The following is a 27,252-nucleotide window of genomic DNA, read 5'->3' on the forward strand; positions in this document are numbered from 1 at the left end:
CATACCAAATTTGAAGTCAATCGGTCCATCCGTTTAGGATGTAGATCCTTATACAGACAGAAAGACAGACGGACTTCCGGGACCAACTTTTTTGGCATTCTCTATAATCGTAATATCATGGAAAAGTGTAATCTGAACTTTTTTTAGATGTGAATTAGTGATTTCTACAAAATGGCATACCAATTTTAATTTAAATATTTTTTTTTTAAGAAAATCGGTTTTCGGCCGATGATTCCTAAACACCCTGTAAAACAATTTTCTTGAAATTCATTGGTGTAACAGCCCTGGAAATTTCCTTCAAATTAAAAAAAAAACTGTACCGCTACCTCAATCCGTTCAAAAGTTATGATTTTTGCAACGAGATAAGTCATTTTGGACAACAGTGCGGCGGTGGGATTTCTCAAAGCAAGTAGTAACATAACATGAATAGTGGCATAGAATTTAATGAGCTTATCATATTGAGTCGTTCAAATTCCACATCCGAAAAAAACATGAATGTGAATCAGGAAACGAATATGAAAAACTGTTCAGTTGAGTAGATTTTCAGAAAGAAGATTATTTATAAAAACAAGAAAGAGAGTCGGAGACAGAACGGAGCCCTGTGGTAGACTAGAATTTAATCGTCAGTTTTAAAAACGGAATAAGTCCACTTTTTTTCGAAAACGACCTTTTGATGAAAATGGTATCTTTAAACGTAGACACATCTTCTAACTCGAAACAAAAGAAAAAAAATATTTTAGCTGTCGGAGTTACAGGGAGTGAAAAATCCCATAAGTTTGAAGAAAAGAATAAATCCAGAATTTGTTCTATTCTTAGGAGTCGGAAATAAGATATTAAATGTTTGATTGCACTTTTTTAATTTTTTGTAAATCTGAATGCATAGTATTTTAAGAGGATTGTGTCAAAATTTGAAGTCGATTGGAGCAAAATTGACGGAGAAATGAGAACCTATAGGTCAAAGAGCTGCAAAAAGCAAAAAAAGGACCCAATTCAGTTTTTTTTGCGTTTTCCCATCAGTTTTCCAAAATGGACTAATTCCGTACTAGATGAATCATAACACTATCTGGCAGTGTTGTAGAGTTGGCAGCAAACTGTCTCGTAAGAAGGTTATCTTTTATGCTTTTGTACAAATATTTTCATTGAAATCGACTTAGTCGTTTACGAGAAATTCAGAAATCATAGTTCTGTGAAAATTAAACCAAATAACCATTCCAGGTTTTAAACTTTTTACGTAAATCTATAAAAATCTGTCAAAGACAGCCCACAAACCAAATCTTAGTGAAAATGTCTTTGCATAAATCCGTCTTAAGGGGGGAAATCCCTCTGGAAGACAGCTTTTTCAATAATTTTTTTTTGGAAAACCGAAAGCATTTATTAAAATTTGGAAAAGTATATGATATTATTGACATTATGAAGTATTGATACATTTTTTTTTTTTAAGTAAAATAAAAACAAAATGGCGGCTCTACAGCTCTTTAAAGTTGGCGTCTACAGTTTGCGCCGTGCAATGTCAAAGTCCAGAAAATTTATTATAATCAAAAAATAAAATATATTTTTACGCATTGCATGAACCTAAATTTAGTAAAAAAAAAGTGTAAAATAAAAATTAGAGACCAAAAAAACGAAAAAACACAATTTTTTTTTATAAAAAAAAAATACTTAATATAAAAATTATATTGAACTTTTAGGTTCATGCTATGGCCAATAAGTTAACGAGTAATTTGCATTTCATTTCAAGTCGATAGCTTCATTAGTTTTTGAGTAACGTTGCACGGCGGCGCGGAAAAAAAAACGCGTTTCGAGAAAAATGCGTTTAAAGTTTTCGTTTTCGTACTGAGGTAGGTTCGGAGCGCGTATGTTTCGGGACTATCTAGGGTTTTTTGAGGCTTCATTTAAGGCTAGGACCACTGAAAATAGTTTCTTCGGTTGATAAATGAATTTACTAGGCAAAAAAAAAAAAAATTCCAAAAGGATTTCCCCCCTTAAGCTAATAAATGATAAGTTTCTTTCGTGAAAAATTGCTCAACTTTAACAAAAATTGTTGTGTTAACAATTGTCATACATCACACTGCACACAAACAAACGAACATTAAAGAGTCTTAAAAAAGGCAAAACTTTTTATATGCAATTAGGATACATATAAAAGTGTTGTTTTTTTTTCAGTTTTGTCACATCAAATACAAAATTCTTGTCAAATTTGAATATCTAACTGTTTTGTGCGATGTTTAGGTACTATTTGGCCCTATAAATATGGCCCAAGATTATATAAGGGAACTTAAAGATAAATAAAAGTAACGTATTTATTAAATTAAATTCTGAAAAAAAAAAATCAAATCAAGTATATTTTCCTTGGTAAATCAAACAAAAGAGCTGATGTACAAACTTTTATAAAATGTCAACTAAACTTTTTTACTTATTTTTCCTACTAGCTTGAAACATTTTACTCATTATCTTTTAAATAAATCAAACATACTTTTTTTAGATTCTAAAGTAAGGTAGCTGCCCTGGCTGTCATCAAATTGACCCTGGCAATCAAATCAACAATCGTTTTGTTTTTTTTTTACAAGTATTTCGTCTACAATATTGCAGTCACTTTAATATATCAGATGTCAATAATAAACCATCATCATTATCATCATCATCCACCCCTCGGCAGCGCGGTGGCGGGCGGCGGCGGAGTGTGTCTCATACCTACAGTAGCGAGCAAAAAAAATGCAAACGAAAAAGATTTAAAGAGTTTTGAATAAGAACTTAGTTACCAAGTTTGGCATATTGAAACTGTTTTATTTTCATTAAACAGAGTCAATTTGTGGAATATTTTACTCCAAAACCATTATTTGGTCAAAAGTCTACCTAAATATGCGTTTTTAGACGAGCAAAAAAATGCAAATGTTTTTATTGTTTGCATTTTTTTTGCTCGCTACTGTATTTAACTAACATACACAATCCTCACTAAAGTCTCAATAGGTGGCTCATTTGCGATACTGTCAACACAAATAATATTTATGATTGTGTTTTACGATCCTGTGTCTCTTGTTATTGTTAAATGCGACATTATTTCCATTCATATATCATTTTTGTGAGTTTTTGGTTTTTTTTTTTTTTTGTTAGTTCCAAAAAAGTTGCATTTAAATGTTTCGAAAGGAATATGCTTGTCATCGTGCGATTTATTTTGTTTTTTCGTGCCTTTCGGAAAAAAAGCTCTCTTCATATTAAAGATGGAATGTTTACTTTTAAAGGAGTTGTTTTTTTTTCTCAAGAGGGATGAACATCATCATCTATTGAAATAGACAAAACGGCTCTATACAACAGGGTTATAGAGTTCGTATTTCAGCTACTGACTGGGATGATTTTATGTGTTTGCTGGACTATGACAATGGAAGCAGGAGTCAACTAGTGCGTGACCAAGTGAAGCGACCACATTTAACGTCAAACGGAACTCAGTCGAATTTCCTATATGTACCTATAATGTTTATTATGCGGGAGATGTCTGTTAGACGGCTATTAAATTGGGGGCTATAGCTGGTTTAACCTTTCGGGAAATGTTTTAACAGTTTAGTTATTCTTAATGTATTTTTTTTCTTTTTCTTTCTTTTATTGTATGGGTATTGGAATGATGTAAAGTGTCGTTGAAGAAATGATACAAGCCATTAGTTTGAACATGGTATAGAGGGAATTTTTTTGGTTTATGGGATAGTTGCATGCAATTTAAGTCCTTGAAGGTTAAAAAGTTCTTCATTGCTTTACCGCAGTATGTCAACAGATAATAATTTATTTACCTTGCTTTGTAATGTAGAAAATGGCATTGAAATTTGAGGTTTGCCCTTGCCAAATAAGTTGAAGTAGTGAGTAATATTTATAAGCTTAGGCTGTTTCAGAGAAGTTACAAATGAGCTCTTCAAACGGCAACCGGACGACAAGAAACATCGCCTTCTAAAATATCACCATTTTCAAATTCTTTTTATTCATCATAAACTTAAATTTAAAAAAAAAAATTATACCTTTTACCACCGTGTCATACGCTTTACCTACATAATAAAGCCACTATAGACGCAGAGTTATCTTAAAGAATAGAAAACAATATCTTTTTTTTTTTGACAAAAGTATAGCAATAGCAAGCGGTAAGGATTATCCCTGACAATCAGAGGCAATGTTCAAAACAGACTGTTAAAAAAATGATGCCTGTGTGAATGTAAAAAAAAAATAAAAGAAAAAAAACATATTCAAGTATCCATAGATATAAGACAGACGACCGACGACGACGCTAATACCAAAAAAGTAAATCTGCCGCCAACACATTGATGCCTATACTGCTGCAGCATAGCTGCTGACAGCCTAGATGATGATGATGATTATACGGATAATGACGATGAGAATGATGAATAAAAAACTGAAAGAAACTATATAGGGACAGGGATTCGTATCAATACAAAAGAAAACAAAAAACAAAAAAAAGGAAAAAAAAACTTAAAAACGCAAAGGTATTATAGAAATATATGTATATAGGAGCAGGAGGGCACCTTTGAGCACTTGCAACACGTTGAATAGAAATTAATACTTTTCATCGTCCTATGGCTCCTAATCTCATACCAGGTAAGGTTTTTCTACAAATTAATAAAAAACAAAAAAACAAAAAAAAATAATAATTAAAACTAGCAGCTCTAAAAACGTTTGTCATAACACAACATAGCAATAACTTGATTGGATTTTAAGCTTAAAAAAAATTTATACTAAATTAAACAAAAAAAAAAATGTTTGTTATAGAAATTATTATGAGAACTTTGCATACAAAATACAAATTTAGCTAAAATGGAAGATTATAGATTAAAGCTACCAAAAGATGGAGAAAACATCGATCGGACAGAAGTGTGAAAAAGAACAACAGTAAGTTTCATTCAGTGTTGTTTTTTATAGGTTTTTTTTTTACATGTAAAAAACTTGAAAATTACATGTAAAAAATTCAGTGATGTAACAAATGGTAAAAAATGAAATTTCTTGAGAAAGTCACAAACAAACAATTTAATGATTGAATTCTTTTATTTTATTTTTTTTAACTATTTGCAGAAAAAGAAAAACACTACAATTTTTGAACGATGGTTAAGTAGTTAATTTCATTAAATTTGTTCATCAGAGAAAATGCTTGATATCGTTTGCTGTTCAACGTAAAATAAATTTGAATTAATTTCTTCGACCTTTCACATTTATTAAAGGACTTGTGCCAAAGGAGATGGCACATTTTTGGGCCCAGTGTGTGCACTAACGAAATATTAAATGAAAGGTGACGATAAGCACATTACGTGGGTAAAATATTTTCAAATTCGTTAGTGGGGTCTTGGAGATATTTGATTGTGAAGTTTCGGATTACAAAATCAAGATTTCAGCTATTTTTTCGAACAATTAATCGTAGAATGCGTAATAATGGATGTACAAAAATTAAATTGGTATCAAATGAAAGGTATTTCTCTTGTCTATATCTGTATCAAAAATCTTTATCTATGTTAAAAAAAAAATAAAACACATTATGTATTTACTTCTCAAAAAGTGATTTTTTTTAAACGAGGCCTTTGGCACATCGTAATATCAAAGTATTCAGTGGTGACATGTACTTTTTTTTGCAATTATTACATAGCTTAATGTGTTACCTTTAATTTTATATATAAAACAGTTCTATAAATCATACAAAAACATTATAATAAGCACACAAAAACGCGCTGAAAAATGCTTATTAAATAATAAGAATAGAAACTTTAGTTCAGTCAGTAATGATGTCAGCTAAGTTTTAATGCAGTATTGAAGAGCGGTTTATCCCAGGTACAAATCTCAGTTTGCGTATTGTTTGGCCTTGTGATGCGCCCGCCATTTTGAAAAATGCATTTGTCTCAATATCTCGAGAACGACTGGTCGGATAAAAAACTAGAAAGGGCTTTTTAGAATGGAAATATATTAATCTTTCTCTCAAGTAGCACACTGGTGCATTAATTAAATTCATTAATTTTGGTGTAAAATTAAGAAATTTGAATAAAATGGTGTATTTATCAAAAAAGATGGTATAAAAATTATACCATCATCTTTTCTGTGCAAAATTTCAACATTTCTTTTAAGATTCCGTGCAAAAAATACGCCGATATTCAATTGTTTTTATAATACACCATTATTGGTGCACAAAATTATTCGATTCTCAAATGAACCAAAACGGTATATTTTGTACACTATCTTTGGTGTAGGAAGTACACCCTGTAAACATAAAATTCACCAGACTGCATAAGTGGGAGACATCATATTTTTCCATGGCCGCCATTTAAATAATGAAAACAGCGATTAATTATTTATTTTACTTTAATAGTACTATATCGGCCTAATATCCCGCATTCTTACTTTTTTTCGATTTGTTTATATTATAATAAAAGAACGCTTCTAAAAAAATGTAAAAACAACAAAAAAATTATTATTTTTGAAAAACTGATTTTTAAAATCGAAAAAAAAAAAATCATTAATTCATTGAAATTTTTGAGGCGCTCGATTTTTAGACGGGGTAGTGTCTAAAATAAGTAGATGGAATTTGTTTCGTTCTTAAATTAGGCACTCAAATTCATATTTAATCATTAGTTAATTGTATTGTGATAGAGAATAATTAATTTTCATTTTTTTCATAAGAAATAGTGTACATTTTAATTCATCAAACTATTTAAATTTAAAAAATAAACTTTGGTTCAAATTATAAATCAGAATAATTTAAATGGTGTATTTTATATATAGATTTATTGTGTATTTTTCAATTTAAAAGGAATAATTTTTTTTTACCAAAATCGGTTTAATTTTTTAACCAGTGGAGTTTATTATATACGAGAAAATGGTATATTTTTTATATTCAAAATGCATATCACGAAAGTGCAAAAAATACCCCAAATATTTTGGTGTATTTTAGACTTTTGTGCTACTTGAGCTTTTTCTAATACAACATTTTTCTCTAGGAGTTTTACTTTCAGAGTAAGCGAACCGCAAATTGTGAGTTTTTTGATATTTTAAATATTTAAAACAACCCTTAGAGTTAAGTGCCAAATTACTGAAAATGAGATGATTTATTATTACGCATTCTACGATTAATTGTTCGAAAAAATAGCTGAAATCTTGATTTTGAAATCCGAAACTTCAAACTCAAATATCTCCAAAACCCCACTAACGAAATATTTTACCCACGTAATGTGCTTATAGTCACCTTTCATTTGATACCAATTTCGTAAGTGCACACACTGGGCCCAAGCTCCATAGAAATATGTGACATCTCCTTTAAATGTTGGGCAATTTTCGTTGATAAAGAGGGCAAATTTAATTTGGAAAGGTTTCTGCGTTTCATTTCAGCCGTAGTCTAAAAAAAAAACACATCACCTTTTAAAATGTTTCCACTTTTTTTGCTAAAATTATGCGAATCTTCAATGCCCTCTCCTGACACATTTCTTAGAAGAAAGTTAAAGTAATTTGGTAATTTGTCAAAATTTCGCTATAGAAAAATTGATACAAATAATATGAAGAAAATGCATATTCGGTGTATTGGATTTCGTCACTGCACTGAAGGTTATTAGTTTGGAGAATACGAAAAAGCGCCAAATTTTGTTCATTCAAAATGGTGGATTTAAAATTTCATTCATTCATTTCATGCTACTTCTTTTACTTTTTTTTAAACAACAATTCTTTTTACTTATTTTCTTTTTAAAAAATACTATTTTAGCATTAAACTTTTGCCAATTATATAAAAAAACATGAAATAATAAAATATGAATATATTCAACAAGTCTGACAATTTATATTTTATTTATTTTTTTTTTTTTATTTATATTTCTTCTAAACCAAAAAAATTATTTTTCTAAAAGATCTTAATGATTTAAATTCGAAGTCAAAAAATCTATGGCCATCCAAATGATTTTTGACGCCAATAATCATTTTTATCAAAAAACAAAATTGACTTCCATGGCTAAAACTGGGTTTTATGGTTTTTTCTAATAGTTCCTACACACACAGAAATTAACGAAATTAAAATGGGACCACATTGCAGCCAACAGCTATATCCAATACAAAAAGAATTATCAAAATTGGTTCACTTAGTCCAAAGTTATGAGGTAACAAAAAAAACAGACGAATTGAATACCTCCTCCTTTTTGGAAGTCGGTAAAAAGAACCAAGGCTAGGTTAGGTATAGGAATGGTTGTGAGGAAAACTTAGAACATTGATTGGAGCGTTGAAAGTTGAACATGACAGCATTAATTAGTTCATTTGTATCTTTTAAAAAGTATTTTTCCAAGTGTAATTTACGTCTTGTGGAACAATTTCTACAGAAGTCGTTTGAGAATACACTTATTCTAACGACCTATTACGGAGCTGATATGCATTCTGCTTAGGGACAAATATAGAGTTCCATTTCTGGCGAGTTCACCGGCATGCACTCGGCACTCAAAAGAGAAAAATGTCTAGTTTTCGGAAGCTTAGTTTTTAAGAGATCCCTACAAGCTCCTTGCCCTGTCAAAATATATGCGTTTATAACTCCTTTCATGTACCAACATAATTTTATGAAAAAGTCCCTAGCATACACCCCTTCTTTATTTTTTATCACAATAAATAAATGATTTAAGAATAAAAAAAAAAAAAAACAAAAATCCGTTTATCTGTCAGCGTTCATCATTTTCATATTTCCGGAACTTTTCACAATAATGCTTACTCAGCGACAGAGGCGCGGTGCGGTGGCGGCGGGCGTGTGCACCATTCAATCATAAAACCATGTGCTATTTCAAAATATATACTAACACAAAATCACACTTCTGTGTGTTTTGATTTATCTACTTAAAATGGAAATAATTGCATATTAAAATTCGAAAGATTTCAGTTTTCCGGTTTGGAGTGTGTGTGTGTGTATGTTAGAGTAGGAAATAATTTTTCTCGGAGATAGATTCAAATGTAAAAGGCATGGCGCACAAGGCGCAACAATAATGCACAATGGTCGTTTGAAAACGTGTCATTTATATGCATGTTTCCGTTTTTAAATTAAAGCCTTTAACTTGAATGTCGGTCATTAAAATTCATCTATTAGTAGAAAATAGAAAATTTTATAAAATTTTTTGTTGAACTATCTAATCAATGCAACATGTTAACAAATAAACTGAAGGGAAAAGAATAATTTTTTTTTTTTTAAATATATTTAAATGCGCCCTTCCCCCAAATCAACCCAAACTGAAGATGGGTAAATTATTTCAGGCAATATCACTCACTCACATAATTAAGACATTCTCCGCAACACAATTATTACGGCAACAGAGAATGTGACAAGCAGTGAAAATATTGCCAAATTAAAATTACACGGTTAAACATTCTTGCAAAATCAAAAGAGTGTATAGGTACATATCCTTGTTGCTTTGATGTTGCCCATCGGCGGCGCGTCGAATTGTTGCTATGTGCCACGACGACGACGACGACAAAGACGACGTTCATTTAATTTTTTTTTTGTTTCCATTTTTTATTTGTCGTATGACAAGCTTCCTTATTTCTATATTTATTTTGTACTGAGTATTTGGTGAGAGCTAATGCTTGAAAGAAGACTAAGACCTGTGTGTGTGAAAATTACCTCATAGAGAAATTTGAAATCATTATACGTGGCATAACGAATTTCACCTTTAAAAGTGCACTAAATACAGATTTAAACGCCTGTGATACGAATCGACAACGTTCGTCAATTAAACTTTTCATCCCTTTGCCAATGGCAGTTGTTTTGTTGCTGTGGCTGCTGCTGCTGCTGCTGCTGCTGCTGCTAGCTGCTTATGGTACTGAGGGGTAAGATAAAAAAATCCCAAAAACGTGTTGGGCGCCACGCACCAAAGTCTGTTCAAACCAAGAAATTTGCACTGATTCATTGCGCGTCGAACGAGGGCAACTCAATTCGGTCGGCAAAGTGGATGTACAAAGTATAACACGCAAAGTAAAATACTTGACTATCATCAACCTCCTACTCCTGCTGGATGCGGATGGTCTGTTATGTTTGCTTCCGTTGCCAGAGAGAGCTTGGTTATACCACCACCAGTGCCGACCGACCACCGCCTGTCCTAGCATATAAAGAGCTTGGCTTTCTACCAGTCAAATATATTTGATATTTCACTGCGGAAATTCTCATTATCCCTTTTTTTTCACGTAACGGAGGGTTGACGAATTGACTGTGCTATTCTGTGGTGGCAGCGAGTGGTGGAAGCTAGCCTACACCTACGATTGAGCTAGCTGTTCATTTCGTGTATGTTCAGCACCCTTTTTCATTTGATGCTATAGTTTCGATCGGCTCTTGCTGTTTTCTGTTGTTTTTTTTTGTTTTATTATAATTAAGACGATGACCACCAATTCTATCAAACAGCAGAACAGTGTGCTTTGTTTGAATGCTCATGTCCTGTTTCATTCTATCCAGTATAAAGTTCAATATTTTTGATTTCAGTTCGATGTGATGTTCTGGCAATTTTGTTAAACTATAGACATTTTATTTTGTCTATGAAAAAGTAAAGTTTTTTGGTAGATTTTTTTTCTTGACTGTTGGTTTCAATAATTTAATTTTTATAATCCGAACTTTGCAGACTAGGGTAATTGGTACAATGGTTGGCACCCCCCGATTTTTGTACCAATTATTGGCACCCTTCATGCAATAAAGCATTTTACAAAAACTAAAAAAATTCATGTTTTTTTTCATAAACTGTTTTAATTCTCTACAATTCTGCATTTTTATTAAGGTCTATTTCATTCTCAGTTCCTTGTAATTAGTAAAAAAGTAAAGCTGTTCTAAGTTCATGAAAAAAGTGCAAAAAATACAGTTTTCCCGCTAAGGACACTGAATTTTTGTAACTGTCCGTTTTTTGATTATTTTTTGAGTTTTTGGATGAAGATTAATTTTTTTTAGCTTAACAATATAATAAATTAAATGTTTTTAATTGTTTTTTATATAAAAAAAAAAATCATGTGTGCAATTCACACGTGGTTGAAGTGAAACCTTAAAAATCATTTTAAAAAAATCGAAAAAATATAACTTTTTTATTCCATCACACTTTTTTTTATATGACAACCTACAATTAATACCATCTAAAAGCTAATTGTTTCAGCTCAAAAAGAGCTAGAATTTTTTTTAACCCAATTAATTAGTTTTCATAAAAAAAGCAACGCAATCAATCTCTTTTCTCTTCTAACGCCATTAAATACATTTTTAGAAGATAGCCTATAATAAATTTTATATCATTATTATTTCACCTTTTATATGACGCTTCAATCATATTTCTACCATGCCGACAAAAAAAGTAAGAATTTTTTAAAGCCAACCATGTCGAAATTTCAAACTGAGATTACAGTACTTCCTCTACTGCTGGCTGGTCATCGGCAACAAATCTTCACAGGTGTTTTGAGGTATTTTTCAAGTTTTTCAATTAAATATGATAAACCTTGTAGAGCACGTACCGTTATGTGTGATATATTAACCCTCTGTCGGCACACGGGTGCGAATTTGGCAGGACAAAAATTAAAAGTGGTCACAAAAAAGTGTCTTTATAAGGGTGAAAATAAATTTTTTTGAAATTGTGAATACAGTATTCGAATTCCTCGGAAAATTCTACATCAATTTCATATATGATTTTCCATAAAATAGTGAGACCGAAAAAAGTTCTAGCACCATGAAAAAGCATAAACCAAATTCGCATGAAATGAAAGGTAATATTATCAGCATGCGTATTAAAGTTAAATAAAATTGTTATGTGCTCTAGATCAAAAGATATAAAGTGTTTAGAAAAAGAACATCTTTTCACCGTTATCTCAGAATTTTGAATATGAAATTAATTGAAATTTTTGCACAATCATAATTTATTTAATTACCTATCTACTGTATAAATTTCATTCATCTATCTATTAAAACAAAAAAGTTATGATCAATTGATTTTTCGTGTCGCTTTTTCGTTTCATCTTGTTTGAAATCACTACGATACCAAAGAGGTTTTCACTTCAAAATATTTTCAAATTAATTAAAAAGTTGTGTCAATAATTGGTCCCACATAAAGTAGTGGTTTTATTATTGGCAGGGGGGGTGCCAATAATGCGTGCTTTGGGACATCAATTGTTGGCACTGCCAATAATTGTACCTTTAAAACTGCCAATAATTAAACCGTGTATCCGTTTTAAGTTTATGTTTGAAAAATGTGGAAAAAAGAGCTCAAAAGGTTTGATAGATTTGCCAAGAACTCGTTACAGATGATTTGTACGTGATTTTCAAGACCCGTTTTTATTTCATTTTAATATCACGATTTCGATTTCGAAAAAAATTATATAAAAATTATAGTTTTTCTCAAAAAAAATTGTACAGCTGAAATGACGTTAGTCTTTTTTGCGAAAATGGCATAATTTTTAGTTAAATTTGAACTTAAAAACAGATTTAACTTCCAAAAATTATCTAAGATAAAGGTATGTAATTTGAAATGCAAGAGCCACTACATACGACCCAGTCGTACATTTTATTTACTTTGTTTTTTTTTTATTGCGTTAAATGAAGATTTCTTGTTACATCAAACTGTTTTTAACTAAACTTTGATGAAAACTATCATGAAAAACACTTGTATTTCTTTCAATTTTGAGGGTGCCAATAATTGTACCTTTTGTGTAGCTTTTCCTATTTTAATACTTTAAAAATATTCTTTATATTTTAAACATTTTTTTTCTAATAACATTCAAGTCAGAAATTCTTAAAATTTTAATTTGATATATAAAACATATTCCTAACTCTTTAAATGCGAGAGTTATTCGCAATTCAAAGTAAAAAAATGCTTATTGGTGCCAACCATTGTACCCGTTGCGCTAATTGACTTATTTACCGTTACATCAAAGTATTCCAGCTTGCCGTGTGAAATTTTTGACTCCTGCTAAATCCGTCGCGTTGTAAGAACCAGTGTTCCTTTTTACTAGGGCATGTTTAGGATTCGAAACAAAAAAAATGGAACTCGATATAACAATCAGACATGACATTTCGATAATGGAGAATGCCAAAAAAGTGGGTACCGCAATTTTATCTGTCCCTCTGTCTGCCCGTCTGTAGGTACCTCCAGCTACAGCCTAAACTACTGGAGCTGTTTTTTTTTTCAAACTTGGTAGTTAACAGTTTTGGGTGATTCCCCAGAGGATAAATTGAAAAATTTTTTTGGACCAAAACTAACGATACCTGTCATATATCGGTTTTTTTTTTTAATTTTTGAATTTCTTATTAAACTTTAGAAAATTTTCAAAAAAACACATTTTTGGATTTTTAAAAAATATTTCATTTTTTTTTTTTTTTTTGAAAAATCGATTTTTTGAAAACGGGTTGATTTGTGTTTTTATGTGATGAATAACATTTTCTTAATAATGTTATTCCAATTTTGTTTTTGAAAAATGTTTGAAAATTTGTATAGGTATATAAAAAATTATTTTTTTAAAAAACAGCTCTAACGATTTTCGAAGTTTTTTTTTTTCTAAAAATTCCTTTTTATGCAAGAAATCAAATAGCATACTTTGCAATTCCTACACCCGATGCGATGCACGTACAGTGGTGCATTTGGTGCTTTTTGGCGTCAAAATTTATTTGCACGGCCATATCTTGACGAAATATCATCCTTTAGTGTACAAAATTTCATATTAGTATGGAAAATATGAAAAAGCTGCCAACTTTTTTGTTTTATTCAAAATGGCGGCCAGAATAAGCCTTTATAAAGAATTTTCTTTTTCAAAACAGCATATCAGCTAGAAATTTGGCTAAATTCATACGTCAAAAAGGTGCTAGTTCTTGGATTTAGGATTCATAACTTGGAAAACAAAGTTCAAAATGTGCCAAACTAGTAAAATACACTTTAAAACTTCTTATTACGCTATTTCAGGGATTTGTTTTTTTAAATTAGGACAATTTTGACATCTCTCCTAATTATGTTTCATAAAAAAATTGCACATTTTGGGGTTATATGGTTGCCAACTATGTTTTGAAGTAAATATTAGAAAACATGATTTAAATGAAAAATTTCAATGTTTTGTCGATAAACCAAAATAATACTTTTCTAATCAATTCTAAATTCAAAACTAAGGTCAAAACAAATCAGATCAGTTTTTTTTTTCCAAGCGAGGTTCGATCATCGCTGATCTTTTCATCTTTCCACAACCTAAACGACTAAAATTGGATTTTTATTGGTATAAATGATTTTTATGGAATTCTGAAAGTGAATTTATTATTTTTTTTTTTTAATGTGGCAAAGTAAAAAGCATGGTTATGTATTTGACCGGTGTATTTTGTATGTATGTTCATCTGTGGCATCATAGCTCCTAAGCTACTTATCGTAATTTGACAAATTATAGATTGTTCGAAGTCTCTTGCATGTCTGCTAGTTATAAGTTGTGTAACGTTGTACCAAACTCTATTTTTTTGATGTATATTTTTGAAATACCTACAATATTAAAAAATCAGACTAACATTAAAAAAATTCATCAAAATACCTATGCAATAGTCAACAGATTTGATAAAACATATTAAACGCTTGTTATAAGAAAAGAAAAAAATAAAATAAAATGATATCCACCATACGTTGAATACTTGAGAAAAGACGACACGTGTCATAGTCCTGAGCTATTATTATTATTATTATTATTATAAAATTTTCTAGTATACGAAAAAAGGATGACAAGAACAACCGACATGACGCACGCTACGCAATATCAAGGATTACACATTTTCAAAGCAAGTTTTTTTTTTTTTTTTGCGTATATAACTTACTATGGGTTTTAAGTGGGCAAACGTACGATAAAGCTGATTTTGTAGTGTTCGTGTGTCAAGTACACATCAATTTAATTATGATATCATCTCTCTTTCTGATGGGAACATTTGATTTGAAAAGGACAATTTTTTGTAGATATTAAGTTTGACGGATGAAGAAGGATGAACGATAGTGTCTGGAATTTGATAGAGGGCGAGGCGCGTGTTGCAACATTTGTAACAGACCTATAAAATTTAAGTGGCCATCATCATACACGATGTTTAAGGAAAGAAACCAAAATATTTACTTAAGGACTTGTTTCCTTTTATTTGTTTATTTTTTTTTTTTTGTAAATGTGTAATTGAGGATGTATTTTATTTGTTGGATAGGTAATTCAAAAAAAAAAAATGTCAGTTAAGTTAATTCTTCTAAATCATTTAACATTTTGCGAAATTGTACATCTTTTGGGTATAAATAATAGTGTAACGCCCAAATTAAAGGATGATTATAGTTCATTTTGTGCATCATTTGTGCCCATCAGTATTCAAAAATCTGTTTTCCTTCTTCTAACACCTAACAGTAGGTAGGCTCAAATACAAACTATACTTTTTTGGGATCGAAGCAAAGCAAAAAAGGGGATGATTGTGCAACTCATATATAGTATCACATTTGAGAGTGGTTTAATTAAGTGGCGATTCTGAATTATATCCAGCTGTGCTGCATTATGAATTAGAATATAATATCAAAGCAAACAACCAAAAAAAAAAAAACAACAACAAATAAAATGGATTATGAAACGATATCTCCTGTCAGGGTTCAATTAAGTTTAAATTTTTTGATTGACTGCCCACGAGAGAGACTGTGCTAAAAGGGAAAACGAAAACACATTCTTAAATTTTACCATTTTGCTTCTTAAAAATATTCTAAAATTTTAGTTTTATTTTGTTTTTTTTTTTTTTTATTTTTAAAGAGAATAAAAAAAATAATAATTGAGTTATACCTGCATGCGGCATTTTCCAAAACGTATCAATACCATCCCGTGTTAACGGGTGCTGCAAACCGGCCGATCCAATCAGTTTGATATTTTTAATTTATCTTTTATTTATTAAATGAGAGGTAATCTAATATTTGGGAAAAACATTAAATTAGTAACTTATTCACTATGCGCAAAATATATTATGTATGAATTTTCGTTAAAGAATTCTTTTTTTTTTTTAAATTATCTACTAAAAAACACAAGGACGCGCTCGAAAAATAACGACAAAATAATAATAACGCACTCGGCACATGGCACGTGATGAAATCTTTTAATCGCTAAAGGGCTTCAATTACCTGCAAAGAAAAAGAAAAAAATATATGTTTTTGTTTATTGTTTTCGAGAAAAATAAACAATTCAAATTTTAAAGAATGCATATAATTTTTTATCGTAATTTTATTTTCAATGCTAAATCTCTCATGTGCATAGAAATTTCATTTGCTCATAAGAACAAAAAAAAAAAAAAAACAATAGGTACTATTAATAATACCTATACAAAAATTTAAAATAAAAATTACTATAAATAGGTACTTCAATATAAAAAAAAAAAAAAAAAAAAAAAATTATTTTAATAATTTTTTTATTATTTTTGTTATTTTTTTTTCTTCGTTATTATAAATAGGTACTTTCTTTTTCAAATTCAAATGAAATTTTTTTTACATTCCTGTATAATCCAACAGTGTTAATTGACTTATAAAATTAAATTTGGTCATACTAATTCATGAGAATCAACAAGAACAAACATTTATTTCAGACATTTTTTTTTCTTATTCATTTTTATTACATTTCGATCCTTTTCACTTTTGGGTTTATTTAACTATATCTGTTAAAAAATGGAAATTATTTACAAATACAGTGAATATAATTTTAAAACTTTAATTTAATTAATTTAAACTTTCGAGAGCACCTTGATTCTCTAGACGAAAAAAGTAGTGTCGTCAGCAAAACCTACCATAATTAAGTGTTTTCAACTAAATAAAATAAGAAAAGAACCTTGCAGATGCCTATTTATTGCAGTGAATTTGAAAAAAGAAAAAAAAAATATTGAAATTTGTTCATATTTTTTAATTTTTTTTTTTCGAAAATCCGAAAAAAAGTAATTCATTGTCAACTCGTATCTGTAAACTAAAACTTGTTTTCAGACTTTGATCCGAAAATATCTGCTTCCAAATGTAAGAAAAAATATTTATAAATTGCAAATAACTCATAAACCAGACCTCCAAGAAACTTTTAGGTTTCAGCTATGAAATTATAAGATAGACAAGTGGTTTTATTTCATCTATAATGTTTGATTATTGTTGTTTTGAATGATATTTTTATATTTATGACATTTTATCTCAATTAATTTAAAAATAGATCAAAAAGAACTACTTTAGTTATTTATTCTTGATGGTAACGCATTGGAGCAGTAACGCAGTTGTAAATATCTCATTATATCGTTAATTTGAATTTAATTAAAAAAACAACCTACAATAATGTTGTCACTGTCAAATTTGTTTGCATAAAAAGAAAAAACTCTGTATAGCAATAAAACAAATTTTGTCCCAATACTTTATTTCAAAAATGTAGTAACTCAGTAATAAACATTCACACCTCTTTAACTGACTTTGAAGTTATTAATTTGTCTATCTTACAACTAGTCAAATAAAATGATGTAAATAAAATTATACTACAATATTTGTTTGTTTTCACATGGTAAGGCAGGAAAGTTATGTATTCATTCCTTGCTGTAGTATTATTTGTATAGCATTTCAAGTGGTCATTTTTGGAGTTTTACAGCATTCATATTGATATTTCACTGCAAGAGTGCGGTAATTACTTTGAATTGTTTAGATTTAGGATGGCAAGATTGACAAGACATCATTAAGATGATAAGAAATATCTTTTGTTTCTATTTTGTTTTGAAATAATAGTTTTTTTTTTAAGAGTCATATTCTATCGTTTCCAGCTATCTTAAGAATGTAACAGCATTCGTAAAAATCTAACAATCTGTTCATATGGTCCACTTGAAAGGGTTCAAATTGTATCGTCAAGTTGCGTAAATCATTGAGTACTTTATTAAATTGTAAATGGATTTTGACACTTTTGAATAATGCCTAATCTCAATCTAATGAAATTACACAGAGAAAAATAGACCACATAAAATAGAACAAAAACAATAAGATTTGAATGTTTATGTGGCAGTAAATTATTAAAATAAATTTATTTGGGGAAGCATGGTTTGAGCATTATGAAATTAAGTACAAAAAGAGAATTAATTGTAGATATATTTGGGGTACTTTTAGTACCTCTTCAAGTGGATTATTAAATTGAAGCAAATTGAATTGTTTAGATTGGACATTGGGAATGCATAGAGTGTATTAAGATTTCGTCAAAGTGTTATGATTATGACATAAGAAGAAATGAATCCGCTCCATAATTATTTTCTACTTTCAGACTTTTTTAAAATATTTTTGTTTAAAGCGTGTGTTTTTTTAAAGTGAAGAGAAAAGAACTTATTGCAAGAAATAATTAAATAATTGTACCCTTTTGAAATTTGAACTAGGAATAACAATATAAGAAAAATGTCTCTAAGAATAAAATGATTCAAAGGGAGTTTTTTTTTTTTTTTTGAAAACTTTATCAAAATTAAAATTAAAAACCCTAAAGGGTTTGGGTTTTAAACAATCATCAAATAAATTTTTTTGAAAAAGGTTGGAATTTTTTGAACTATTTTTTGTAGGTAAATTCTTATTAAAAAAAAAACTTTTAAAAAATAAAAAAAAAAATTATAAATATTCTTTAAAACCAAAAAAGGTGTTTTCGTTGCTTAAAAAAACAGTTTTTAATCCGTTTTCACATTTCTTATAAGGTTATTGACAAAATGAAATTGAAATTTTCGTCTTATGAATGAAATAGCAAACTTTACCATAAGATCAAGCAAAAGGACACAATCGTGCATTAGATTTTTTTTTTCGAAGAGTAAAAATTTACACTTTTTTGACTTTTGAAGAATTTTAAAAAATAGTGATTAAAACTTTTATGCAAAAAACCTACATATTTTTTACCGACTTCAAAAAGGAGGAGGTTCTCAATAAAACTTGATTCTTTGGTATGTTTGTTATCTTAGAACTTTCGACTAGCTGAACTGATTTTGATGATTCTTTTTTTATTTGAAAGCTGGTGTGGTATCATTTCAATTTGGTTCAGTTTTTTATTTAATACTTTATGTTTTTATATATCAATTTTTTTGTGGGAAATAATAAAATCTTTTCTACATCTTAACACAAAATTTGAAATATAAATTGCTTTCAAATATAAATTGAGTTATGTTCAGTTTTTGTTTAATATTTTGCGCCATTATTTTCTTGTTTAATCAGATTTTTTAACCCCTTAGAGTACTAATGCTAAGTAAAATAAATAAAAAAAAAAAAATACAATAAAGAAAACATAGAAAACGTCTCAAGTACTTCGTCGTACTTAATTACATTTAATTATATTTTTTTTTTATATATCCTTGACTCTCCTCGGCACCATTGACTCTCACACTCTTGTGCGGCCACTTGACTGACTATCGTCGTCGTCAGTTGCTGTGTGCAAAAATGAAAAAAAAAAAAAATATAATTGGTATGCTTTTGCCTTTGATCTACTCTCATAACGTCGACATCGACATCGACATACAAAAGGATCAAAGCTAAACGCCTTCTTTTCGTATATCTTTTTTTTTCGATATTTTTTTAAAGCTTGAAAAATATATATTAAAAAAAAAAGGCAACAAATCAGACAAAAAGTCACAAAATAAAAACTTGACTGCATTATAAAAAAAGTTAAAAAAAAACAAAAGATTTTTCATACTGGTACAAGTATCCCAACCACCACCCCCATCATTCTATCTATAAAGAAAATTGTATGAAAGTGAAATGGAAATTCTTGTGAGAAATCCTCTCAAATAAATTCATTCCTAGTTATTTAAATAAACAAAATAAAATTAAATAAAAAAAAAAAATAAATACATTTAAGTCGAATATTCTAGAATAGAAGTGACGTATAATGTATTCAATTTTAAGCAAATTTACTAAAATCGAAAGTCTTTACAACCTCCCTCTCTCATTTTGTTCTTAAAATATACTCTTTAAGTGTGACTAATTTATGAAAAGAGTTAATGATATAATATTTCTCATTCAGTTAATTCTATAGATACTTCAAAAAAAAAAAAAAAAAAAACTACCCTTACCAGATAAATTACTTCAAAGTACACTGAAGCGAAAGAAGATGAATTTATGTGTACTCTACATCATATACAACTTGAAGTACAAATTTCCCACCGTATCGTCATCATCATCCAACATCGTCATCGTAATAATCTCGTGGCTCTGATAGCATAATATACATAATAGTGAATGGATCGAAAAAGTGCAAATTTATGAGCAATTCCATGTCAGAACTCAGAAAATTAAAAGTTCGAATAATTTTTTTTTTTTTTTTTTTTTTTTGTTTGCTGTATGTGAAAGGGGTGGTATAGTGAAATGACAGAGTGGCAATGCAGCAGCATTATTATTGTGCGTCGAAATTGGTTTCGCTACGTGAACACCACGTCAGACATGCTTTTCAATGTTTTTTTTTTTTTTTTTTTTTTTTGTACACAACAAGTGTTCATGACACAGCAGTTTCGGTTTTGTAAGCCTATTGTAATACCTACACCTAGCCCTTCTATACGATTTTTATAAGTGTGCCCTTGGAATTTATTCGTGTATTTTGTACCTACAATCATTAATATTCTCAAAACAGTAATATTATAACCAATTTGTTGAAGAAATAGGTTGTAAAATTACTTTTTTGCAAACATAGTGACCTTAAGACGGCATTAAAATCGTCAACCAGATTTGTCCTTAGCCAAATGTTTTCAGTTTCGCAAGCCAAGTTGATTGAGGTCCTTTTCCACTTGGGTCACCTGGGCCCTATTTCACCAACTTACAAATTTGTAATTACAAGTAATTTTCACAATATTTGTGAAAAAATCGAGAAATTCTGTTTCACCAGTTTCTTGTGATCACAAAATTGTACTTGTAATCTACAATTTTAAATTTGTGAAAAAATCCATTTTCTGTTTCACCGAAACTTGTATTTTACAAGTAACAAACTTGTGAGCTTTCAAGTTTCTTGTGGGTTTCTGTTTCACCAAAAAAAAAAAAGTTACAAGTTTCTATTTATTTGTGAAAATTTTCTACAAGAGTCAAGACGTATGTCATTTTTGTTACAAGTTTGTAAAAACCGTATTTAGCGTGATTAAAGTGTTTAAAATGGCTTTACGCCGAAGGCCATTATTATTATTTTAATAAAAGCTATATATTATTATTATTCAAGGTTGTAAAAATACATTTGAGATTTAAAAAAAAATCATTTATTGCAAGTAAAAAAATTTCATAGTGAAAAAAAAAAATTGCATTAAAAAAATTTTTATATATTTTTCAGTTGCAATTACATTTTTTTTAATGCAAATTTTTTTGTTTGCAATAAATATTTTTTAAGGCGATTTTTTATTGCAATAAATATTTTTTTTTTTAATTTGTAATGGAAAACAAATGCTTTAAAAATTGGTATAGCATTTGTGTTTTAAATCGAATGAAAACATCACAAAATATCTGTTTAAAAAATTTTCCTGATTCCGCTATAACCTGCCTCTTAAGTGTATGTAAAAATTCGTTCTCTTTTGATCAAAGAGGCTTGTTTTTTTCTCATATTTGTAGTTCTTAATTCCTTAAATTATTTTATTAATTTTCCTCACTCTTTACAATTTTATTATTTTACCCTTTGTTTTACTTCTATAAATCCATGAATGTCATTCTAAATTAATAAATATAAAAATAATCCAGCAATACAAAAATCTTAATATTTATTTACAGTTTTGTTTGGCATTTAAAAAAATTTCTTATTTGATTTAATTACTAAGATATGACAGTATAAGTTATTTGACAATTTTTCGATTAAAATAGGGTTGCTTAAGTTTTAAAAATGGCAATCCTATTTTTTCATATTCAATATCAACTTAGTTTTCATTTGAAACAAATTTTAACCTCTGTCGTTACGAGTTAAGTAACTCAACGGTCACCGCTTTGACTTTAAAGAGCTTTACAAGTTTGTGAGATAAACTTGTTGCTTACAAGAAAAAAATATATTTGGTGAAACGGTAATTCTACAAACTTGTGGTTTTCAAAAGTTAGTTGTAATTTTTTTTCTCGATAATCACAAATTTGTGAATTACTTATTTGTACTTTGTGAAACAGAATTCCATTGTACAAATTTGTACTTGTGATCTACAAGTTACAAATTTGTGCTTGTAACTTGTAGTTGGTGAAATAGGGCCCTGGCCGAAGGATTGTATGTCTATGTTCTTCACATGATGTAACCATCTCGGTAGAACTCGTATAGTTCTCCAAGCACCATGAATATAGATGAGACCGAAATTTGTCCGAATAATTTTCCTCTCGAAAGAATGCAAAGAGTTTTCATCTACCTCCGTTAAAGTCCATACCATTTGACAATGATACCACAGCCGCAGGACTATAATGATAAAAGTCTTGTATTCGTCGAGCCGCGTTAGAGTTATGTTAAATTATTCAAGTTGGTTGTGTGGAACGGCATCAATGCTGACTCAACTTTGAATGTGGCAATCTGCTTTTGTGGGGGAGTTGTTTTCATCCATCGCCATTGCAGAAAATACAGAAGTGATTTCTCAAAATTCTCAGCATCGCTTGCGACTCAACTACAATATATGTCCACAGTTTCCTGTGCATTTTTACAGGCTTTTAGATAAGGCTTATAACTTTGAGATGTTCTTTTTACATTTCTGATGTTTCTTTTTCCTTCGGAGAAGCCAATGTTGCTCCATCCTTTTTCTTATGTAGAGCTCATTGGCAATTCTGGTTCACAGAAATAACCAACTAAAAACGTTTGCATCTAAAATGTTTTACAAAAAATTCTTCTGCATTTGTTTTGAAAAGCTTTATTGAAGCAACATTTTGTGTTTGTTGGGTATGTTCACCATTCACCACAATCATGTTTTGTTAATAATAACACTGGTCTGCAAAATTTATCTTTTTTTTTTTCTTCTTCAAATATTTTTTTTTTTTAATTATGAAAGAATTAACTTTTCTCATTTTTTTATAAATGAATTTCGAAAAATATGAGTACTTTGTAGAAAATAACCCTTTTTAATTCGGTTGAACTAGTACAAAAATAATACTAATATTCATATTGAGCTCAAATTTGAAAAACTTATTTCTCAAACCATGATCTATCATATGACACCAAATTTGTATTTATTAATTAAAGTGTACACACATTTTACCTATGGTAAGATATTCCAAACGTACTTAATTTACTAAAATTTATATATCCCGGATAAGAAAAGAGATATTGAAAAAGGTTGAAATTGAATTTGAAAGAAATAAATAAGTCCTTTTATAAACCGTGACAAGTTTAGTTGCAAAAGTTTACAATGCGCCAAAATATTGGTTCGAAAACAGCAAAAAAAAAAATGGATTTTCGAGATTTTCTAATTTGAATATCTAAAAAACGTGACTTCGAATTCGGAATCAGCACATAAAAATCCTTTAGGAAAGTATACTTTTATTAAAAGGAGGATTTCCTTGCAGGCCAGTGTCATCAACTGCATAGCCGTATTTAGGGGGGGGGGGGGGGTAGGGTTACAGGGTTGATTATATATTTTATTATATTATTCTTTTTAAGTATATTATTTGCTTTTCCTAAAAGAGCTCACTTTTGAAATAATCCTACATAAACACAAAAAATTATTATTTTTTGTTTTTTCTTGGGAATGCCATTCTTAAAGTTGTATGCTAAATATTTTTTTTGGTTAAATTCTGATTCGTGCCCAACACTAGAGCTGTAGCAAATCGTATGTATTCGTTACTAAAATGCGGGTATTCACTTCAGTAACGAGTAACGAAACGTTACTTTCTTAATACTATCGTTACTCGTATGTTTCGTTACTGGGTACTGAAGTAACTTAACATACGAAACGTACGAGATACGAAACATACGAGTAACGACGCGATTCCAGTTTCAATACTAAATCCGATGTAAGAATGTACAAAAGTTTTTTGGTTTTTCAAAAAATTAGTTTATTTTTGGTGCAAAATTTTCAACACAAAAAAAGCAGAGAAAACGAGGTTTGAAAATCACTCTCAATAGAAAAAATAAATGAAAAATTGTTCGACATGGTTGTATTGAAGTGTTAATATTTCGAGATCTGCGCGTTGTACTTTTGAAATAAAGGTCTCTAAAGAATTGCGATAAGATTACTGAAAGAATATAAACAAAAAATTACCAAAGTTTTGTCTAAAAATTTGGAAAAAAAATCAAAAAAGTTTCCACGTTTGATTAAAAAAAAAAAAACGAAAAAAATTCAATATAGCTACCTTTAAACTCTTATTACATGAGAATGCCACAACTAATTTTAATGTTTATGACGGGAGCGGGTCATAATTCTGCTTGTCAAAATTCTGTACGACAAAATTCTGTGGGGTCAAAATACTGTAATACCATAATTCTGTACGTCATTATACTGTAAACACAAAATTCTGTACGTCAAAATACTGTATCAACAAAACACTGACATGCAAAATTCTGTTTTGAAAATTCTGTACGGCAAAATACTGTATATCAAAATTCTGTAAAAATGCTGTAAAAAAATATCGTTTTGATAATGTAAAAAAGTGTGCGCGCACTTTTTTACATTATCAAAACGATATTTTTTTACAGCATTTTTACAGAATTTTGATTTACAGAATTTTGATGTACAGAATTTTGAAATACAGTATTTTGACCAACCAGAATTTTGCTATACAGAATTTTGACTTTCAGAATTTTGTTCCTACAGCATTTTGCACATACAGAATTTTGACATACAGTATTTTGGCATACAGTATTTTGAATACAGAATTTTGCAACATACAGAATTTCGACCCCAACCCGTTTATGACCTTAAAATGTAGCTTAGATTATAGAAATTGTTTTTGGTTTTTTTTCAAAAAAAAAATTTTTACACCCTTATACCAAGGTACGAAACATACTTAAAATACCAAACATACGAAACGTATCAAATACATGAAATATACGAAATGTACGAAACACACGAAGCATGCGAAAGTAACGAAAGTAACGAAAAATGAGAAACACACGAAACATACGAAATATGCGAAAAATGCGAAACATACGAAAGTAACGAGTAACGATATTATTGATGCGGGTACTAGTATCAAAAGTAACGTATACATGCGAGTACTCATTTTGTCGTTACTTTTACAGCCCTACCCAACACCACAGGGACTCGTTAAAGCTTGTGGTAACACAGCAAACTAAGCTGAATATGAAAAAGAAACGAGAATGCAAAAAAACTGTTCATTCAGCCTAAATATTTAAACTTTCATTTTTAAACGTAATAATATTAAATGTTTGGATTGAAATTTTTTTGTAGATCACGAAAACTGATAATTTTTGTAAGAGTTAACAACATTTTTTGAAATATTTTACTGAACTTCGGAACTAGGGGTCAAAAATTACATTTTTCAAATTAAGACGTGATATATAATTTATTTATCAGTGACATTTAATTAAAAAATAATTATTTGAGCTGAATTGAGCTGCTGAAGATTTTTCCTGTTCTGGGTGCAGGTTAAATTTGTATCTTTAGGGAATACATTTTTGATCAAAGATGTTTTGTGTATTTTTGTTAATAAAGCCTAGAAGGCAATTTTCAAGTCTCCAAAATCGACAACGAAAATGCTAACGAAAAAATATCATCGAGTATTCTGTCAAAGTCAATAACAAATAACAAAATCCAAATTAAAAATTAAAATTAAAAACCTAGAAAAAACAGCAGAAAAGTGAAAAAAAACTGCTTTTGGAATCAAGAAAAATGCACAGGACAGTATAAAGTATAAGTAACAAATGATTGAACACTCTCCAAATTTTCACTTAAACTGCGAACTGAAATCGAAAAGCAAAACGAAATTTTTCGTTCAAGACGTATGGAAAATTTCGTTTCGCTTCATCTACGTATGCTAGACTTTAAAGTACAAAACTTTTAATAAACAAAGAAATTTGCAAAAAATAATACCTACAAGAATGTTGACTAAACATAAAATTCAAAGCACAACGCGTTTTGGGAGTTTGAAAATTTTAAAGACTTTTTAAAGACGAAATTTTAATGAAATCTTGAACGAAATTTAATTTGTTTTGTTTTTGCTTTAAAACTTATTTTCTGATGTTTTTTTCTTTAATTTTTTGATTTGTACTTTCATTTTTTTTTTTTTTTAATTTGCTGTAATACCCGATGGTATTTTTTCGTTAACATGTTCGCTGTTGACTTTGGAGACTTCAAAATTTTTCGTTTCGCTTCAGCTGCGTACTAGGCTTTACTAATGTTTTTAACACCATTAAATCTTTTATTTTGCAGCTTAAGAAAACTTTTAAGCCACTACCAAAATGTATCCATTTAATATTCAACATGTGTAGAGGTCAAAAATTTGTCTTTGGACAAATAGCCTAAAAGACAAGATCAACAATTTTTGGTTATTTTTAGATATTTTTCACAAACCGTTAGTAAGAGAAAAGTCCATTTGTCATTTAACTGCTGTAGTATTTTTTTATATGATATTTTACGATATAGTTTTTGTGTAAGGCTTAGGGAGGCATCTAAAAATTTTGTAAAAAATATTTTGCTCGGTCTGAGCTAATCACCCCCCCCCCCCCCCCCCCAAATTGAAATCCTAGCTACGGCTATGATCAACTGTATTAACTAATAGGCATGTTAACTGACCTTCTTACGAGCTCTAAGAAACCAATGCCTACTTGCATGCTGTAAGTTTTAAGAGCCTAAGTATTTGGATGTGTTTTTTTTTTTTAACTGATGATAAACATGACAAAGTTTAAAGAGATTTGAATAATTCAAAAGAAAAATTATTTTGACATTGAAATTATGTTTGAAAATAAAAATTGTCTTCAACCCGTAATTTCTATATCTTGACAACGAAATCTGGATTTCGATTAAAAGTCCGCGCATACTTCAAAAATGTCAAAAAATAAAAACAAAAAAAAAAAAACCACTCGATTTGAAAGAAAGAGAGGAAGAGGCTTCTATGTTCTAATTAAGATAGGCCCAGTCAGATATCCTCGGACATGTTTACGTGTGCGCTCCTTCCTGTGTCAAGCCACTCATAATCTTTTTTTTTTTTTTTTTTTTTGATGACCTGTGGAATTGAAGAAAAATAAAAATTAAAAAAAAAAAACCCAAACGATCGAGCCTGTTTTGTGCGCCTTCGCAGGATTATGGTGGAGACACCACCACATCACGAGATAAAAGTGAAACACTGCACAAAGATAAAAAAAAAAATAAAATAAAATACTATGCACGCGCACGCTCATTTTTTGACTTTTGATTGATGGATC

General features: G+C 29.5%; 1 protein-coding gene across 3 annotated transcripts in view; it reads right to left on the reverse strand.

The window, feature by feature from the left end:
• The window catches only part of LOC129920502 (paired box protein Pax-6), a 113,580-nt gene that overhangs the window by 54,429 nt on the left and 31,899 nt on the right, over positions 1-27,252 (reverse strand). For 2 of the 3 annotated variants that reach the window (XM_056001777.1, XM_056001778.1), the window contains one exon: positions 15,766-15,886. In XM_056001777.1, the coding sequence (XP_055857752.1) occupies positions 15,766-15,778 (13 nt within the window). In that variant the 5' untranslated portion in view covers positions 15,779-15,886. Of the gene's footprint in view, positions 1-15,765; positions 16,098-27,252 lie in introns of all 3 variants that reach the window. The other variant, XM_056001776.1, reaches the window with a different exon arrangement.

The sequence above is a fragment of the Episyrphus balteatus genome, chromosome X (assembly GCF_945859705.1).
Source record: "Episyrphus balteatus chromosome X, idEpiBalt1.1, whole genome shotgun sequence".
Taxonomy (NCBI): domain Eukaryota; kingdom Metazoa; phylum Arthropoda; class Insecta; order Diptera; family Syrphidae; genus Episyrphus; species Episyrphus balteatus.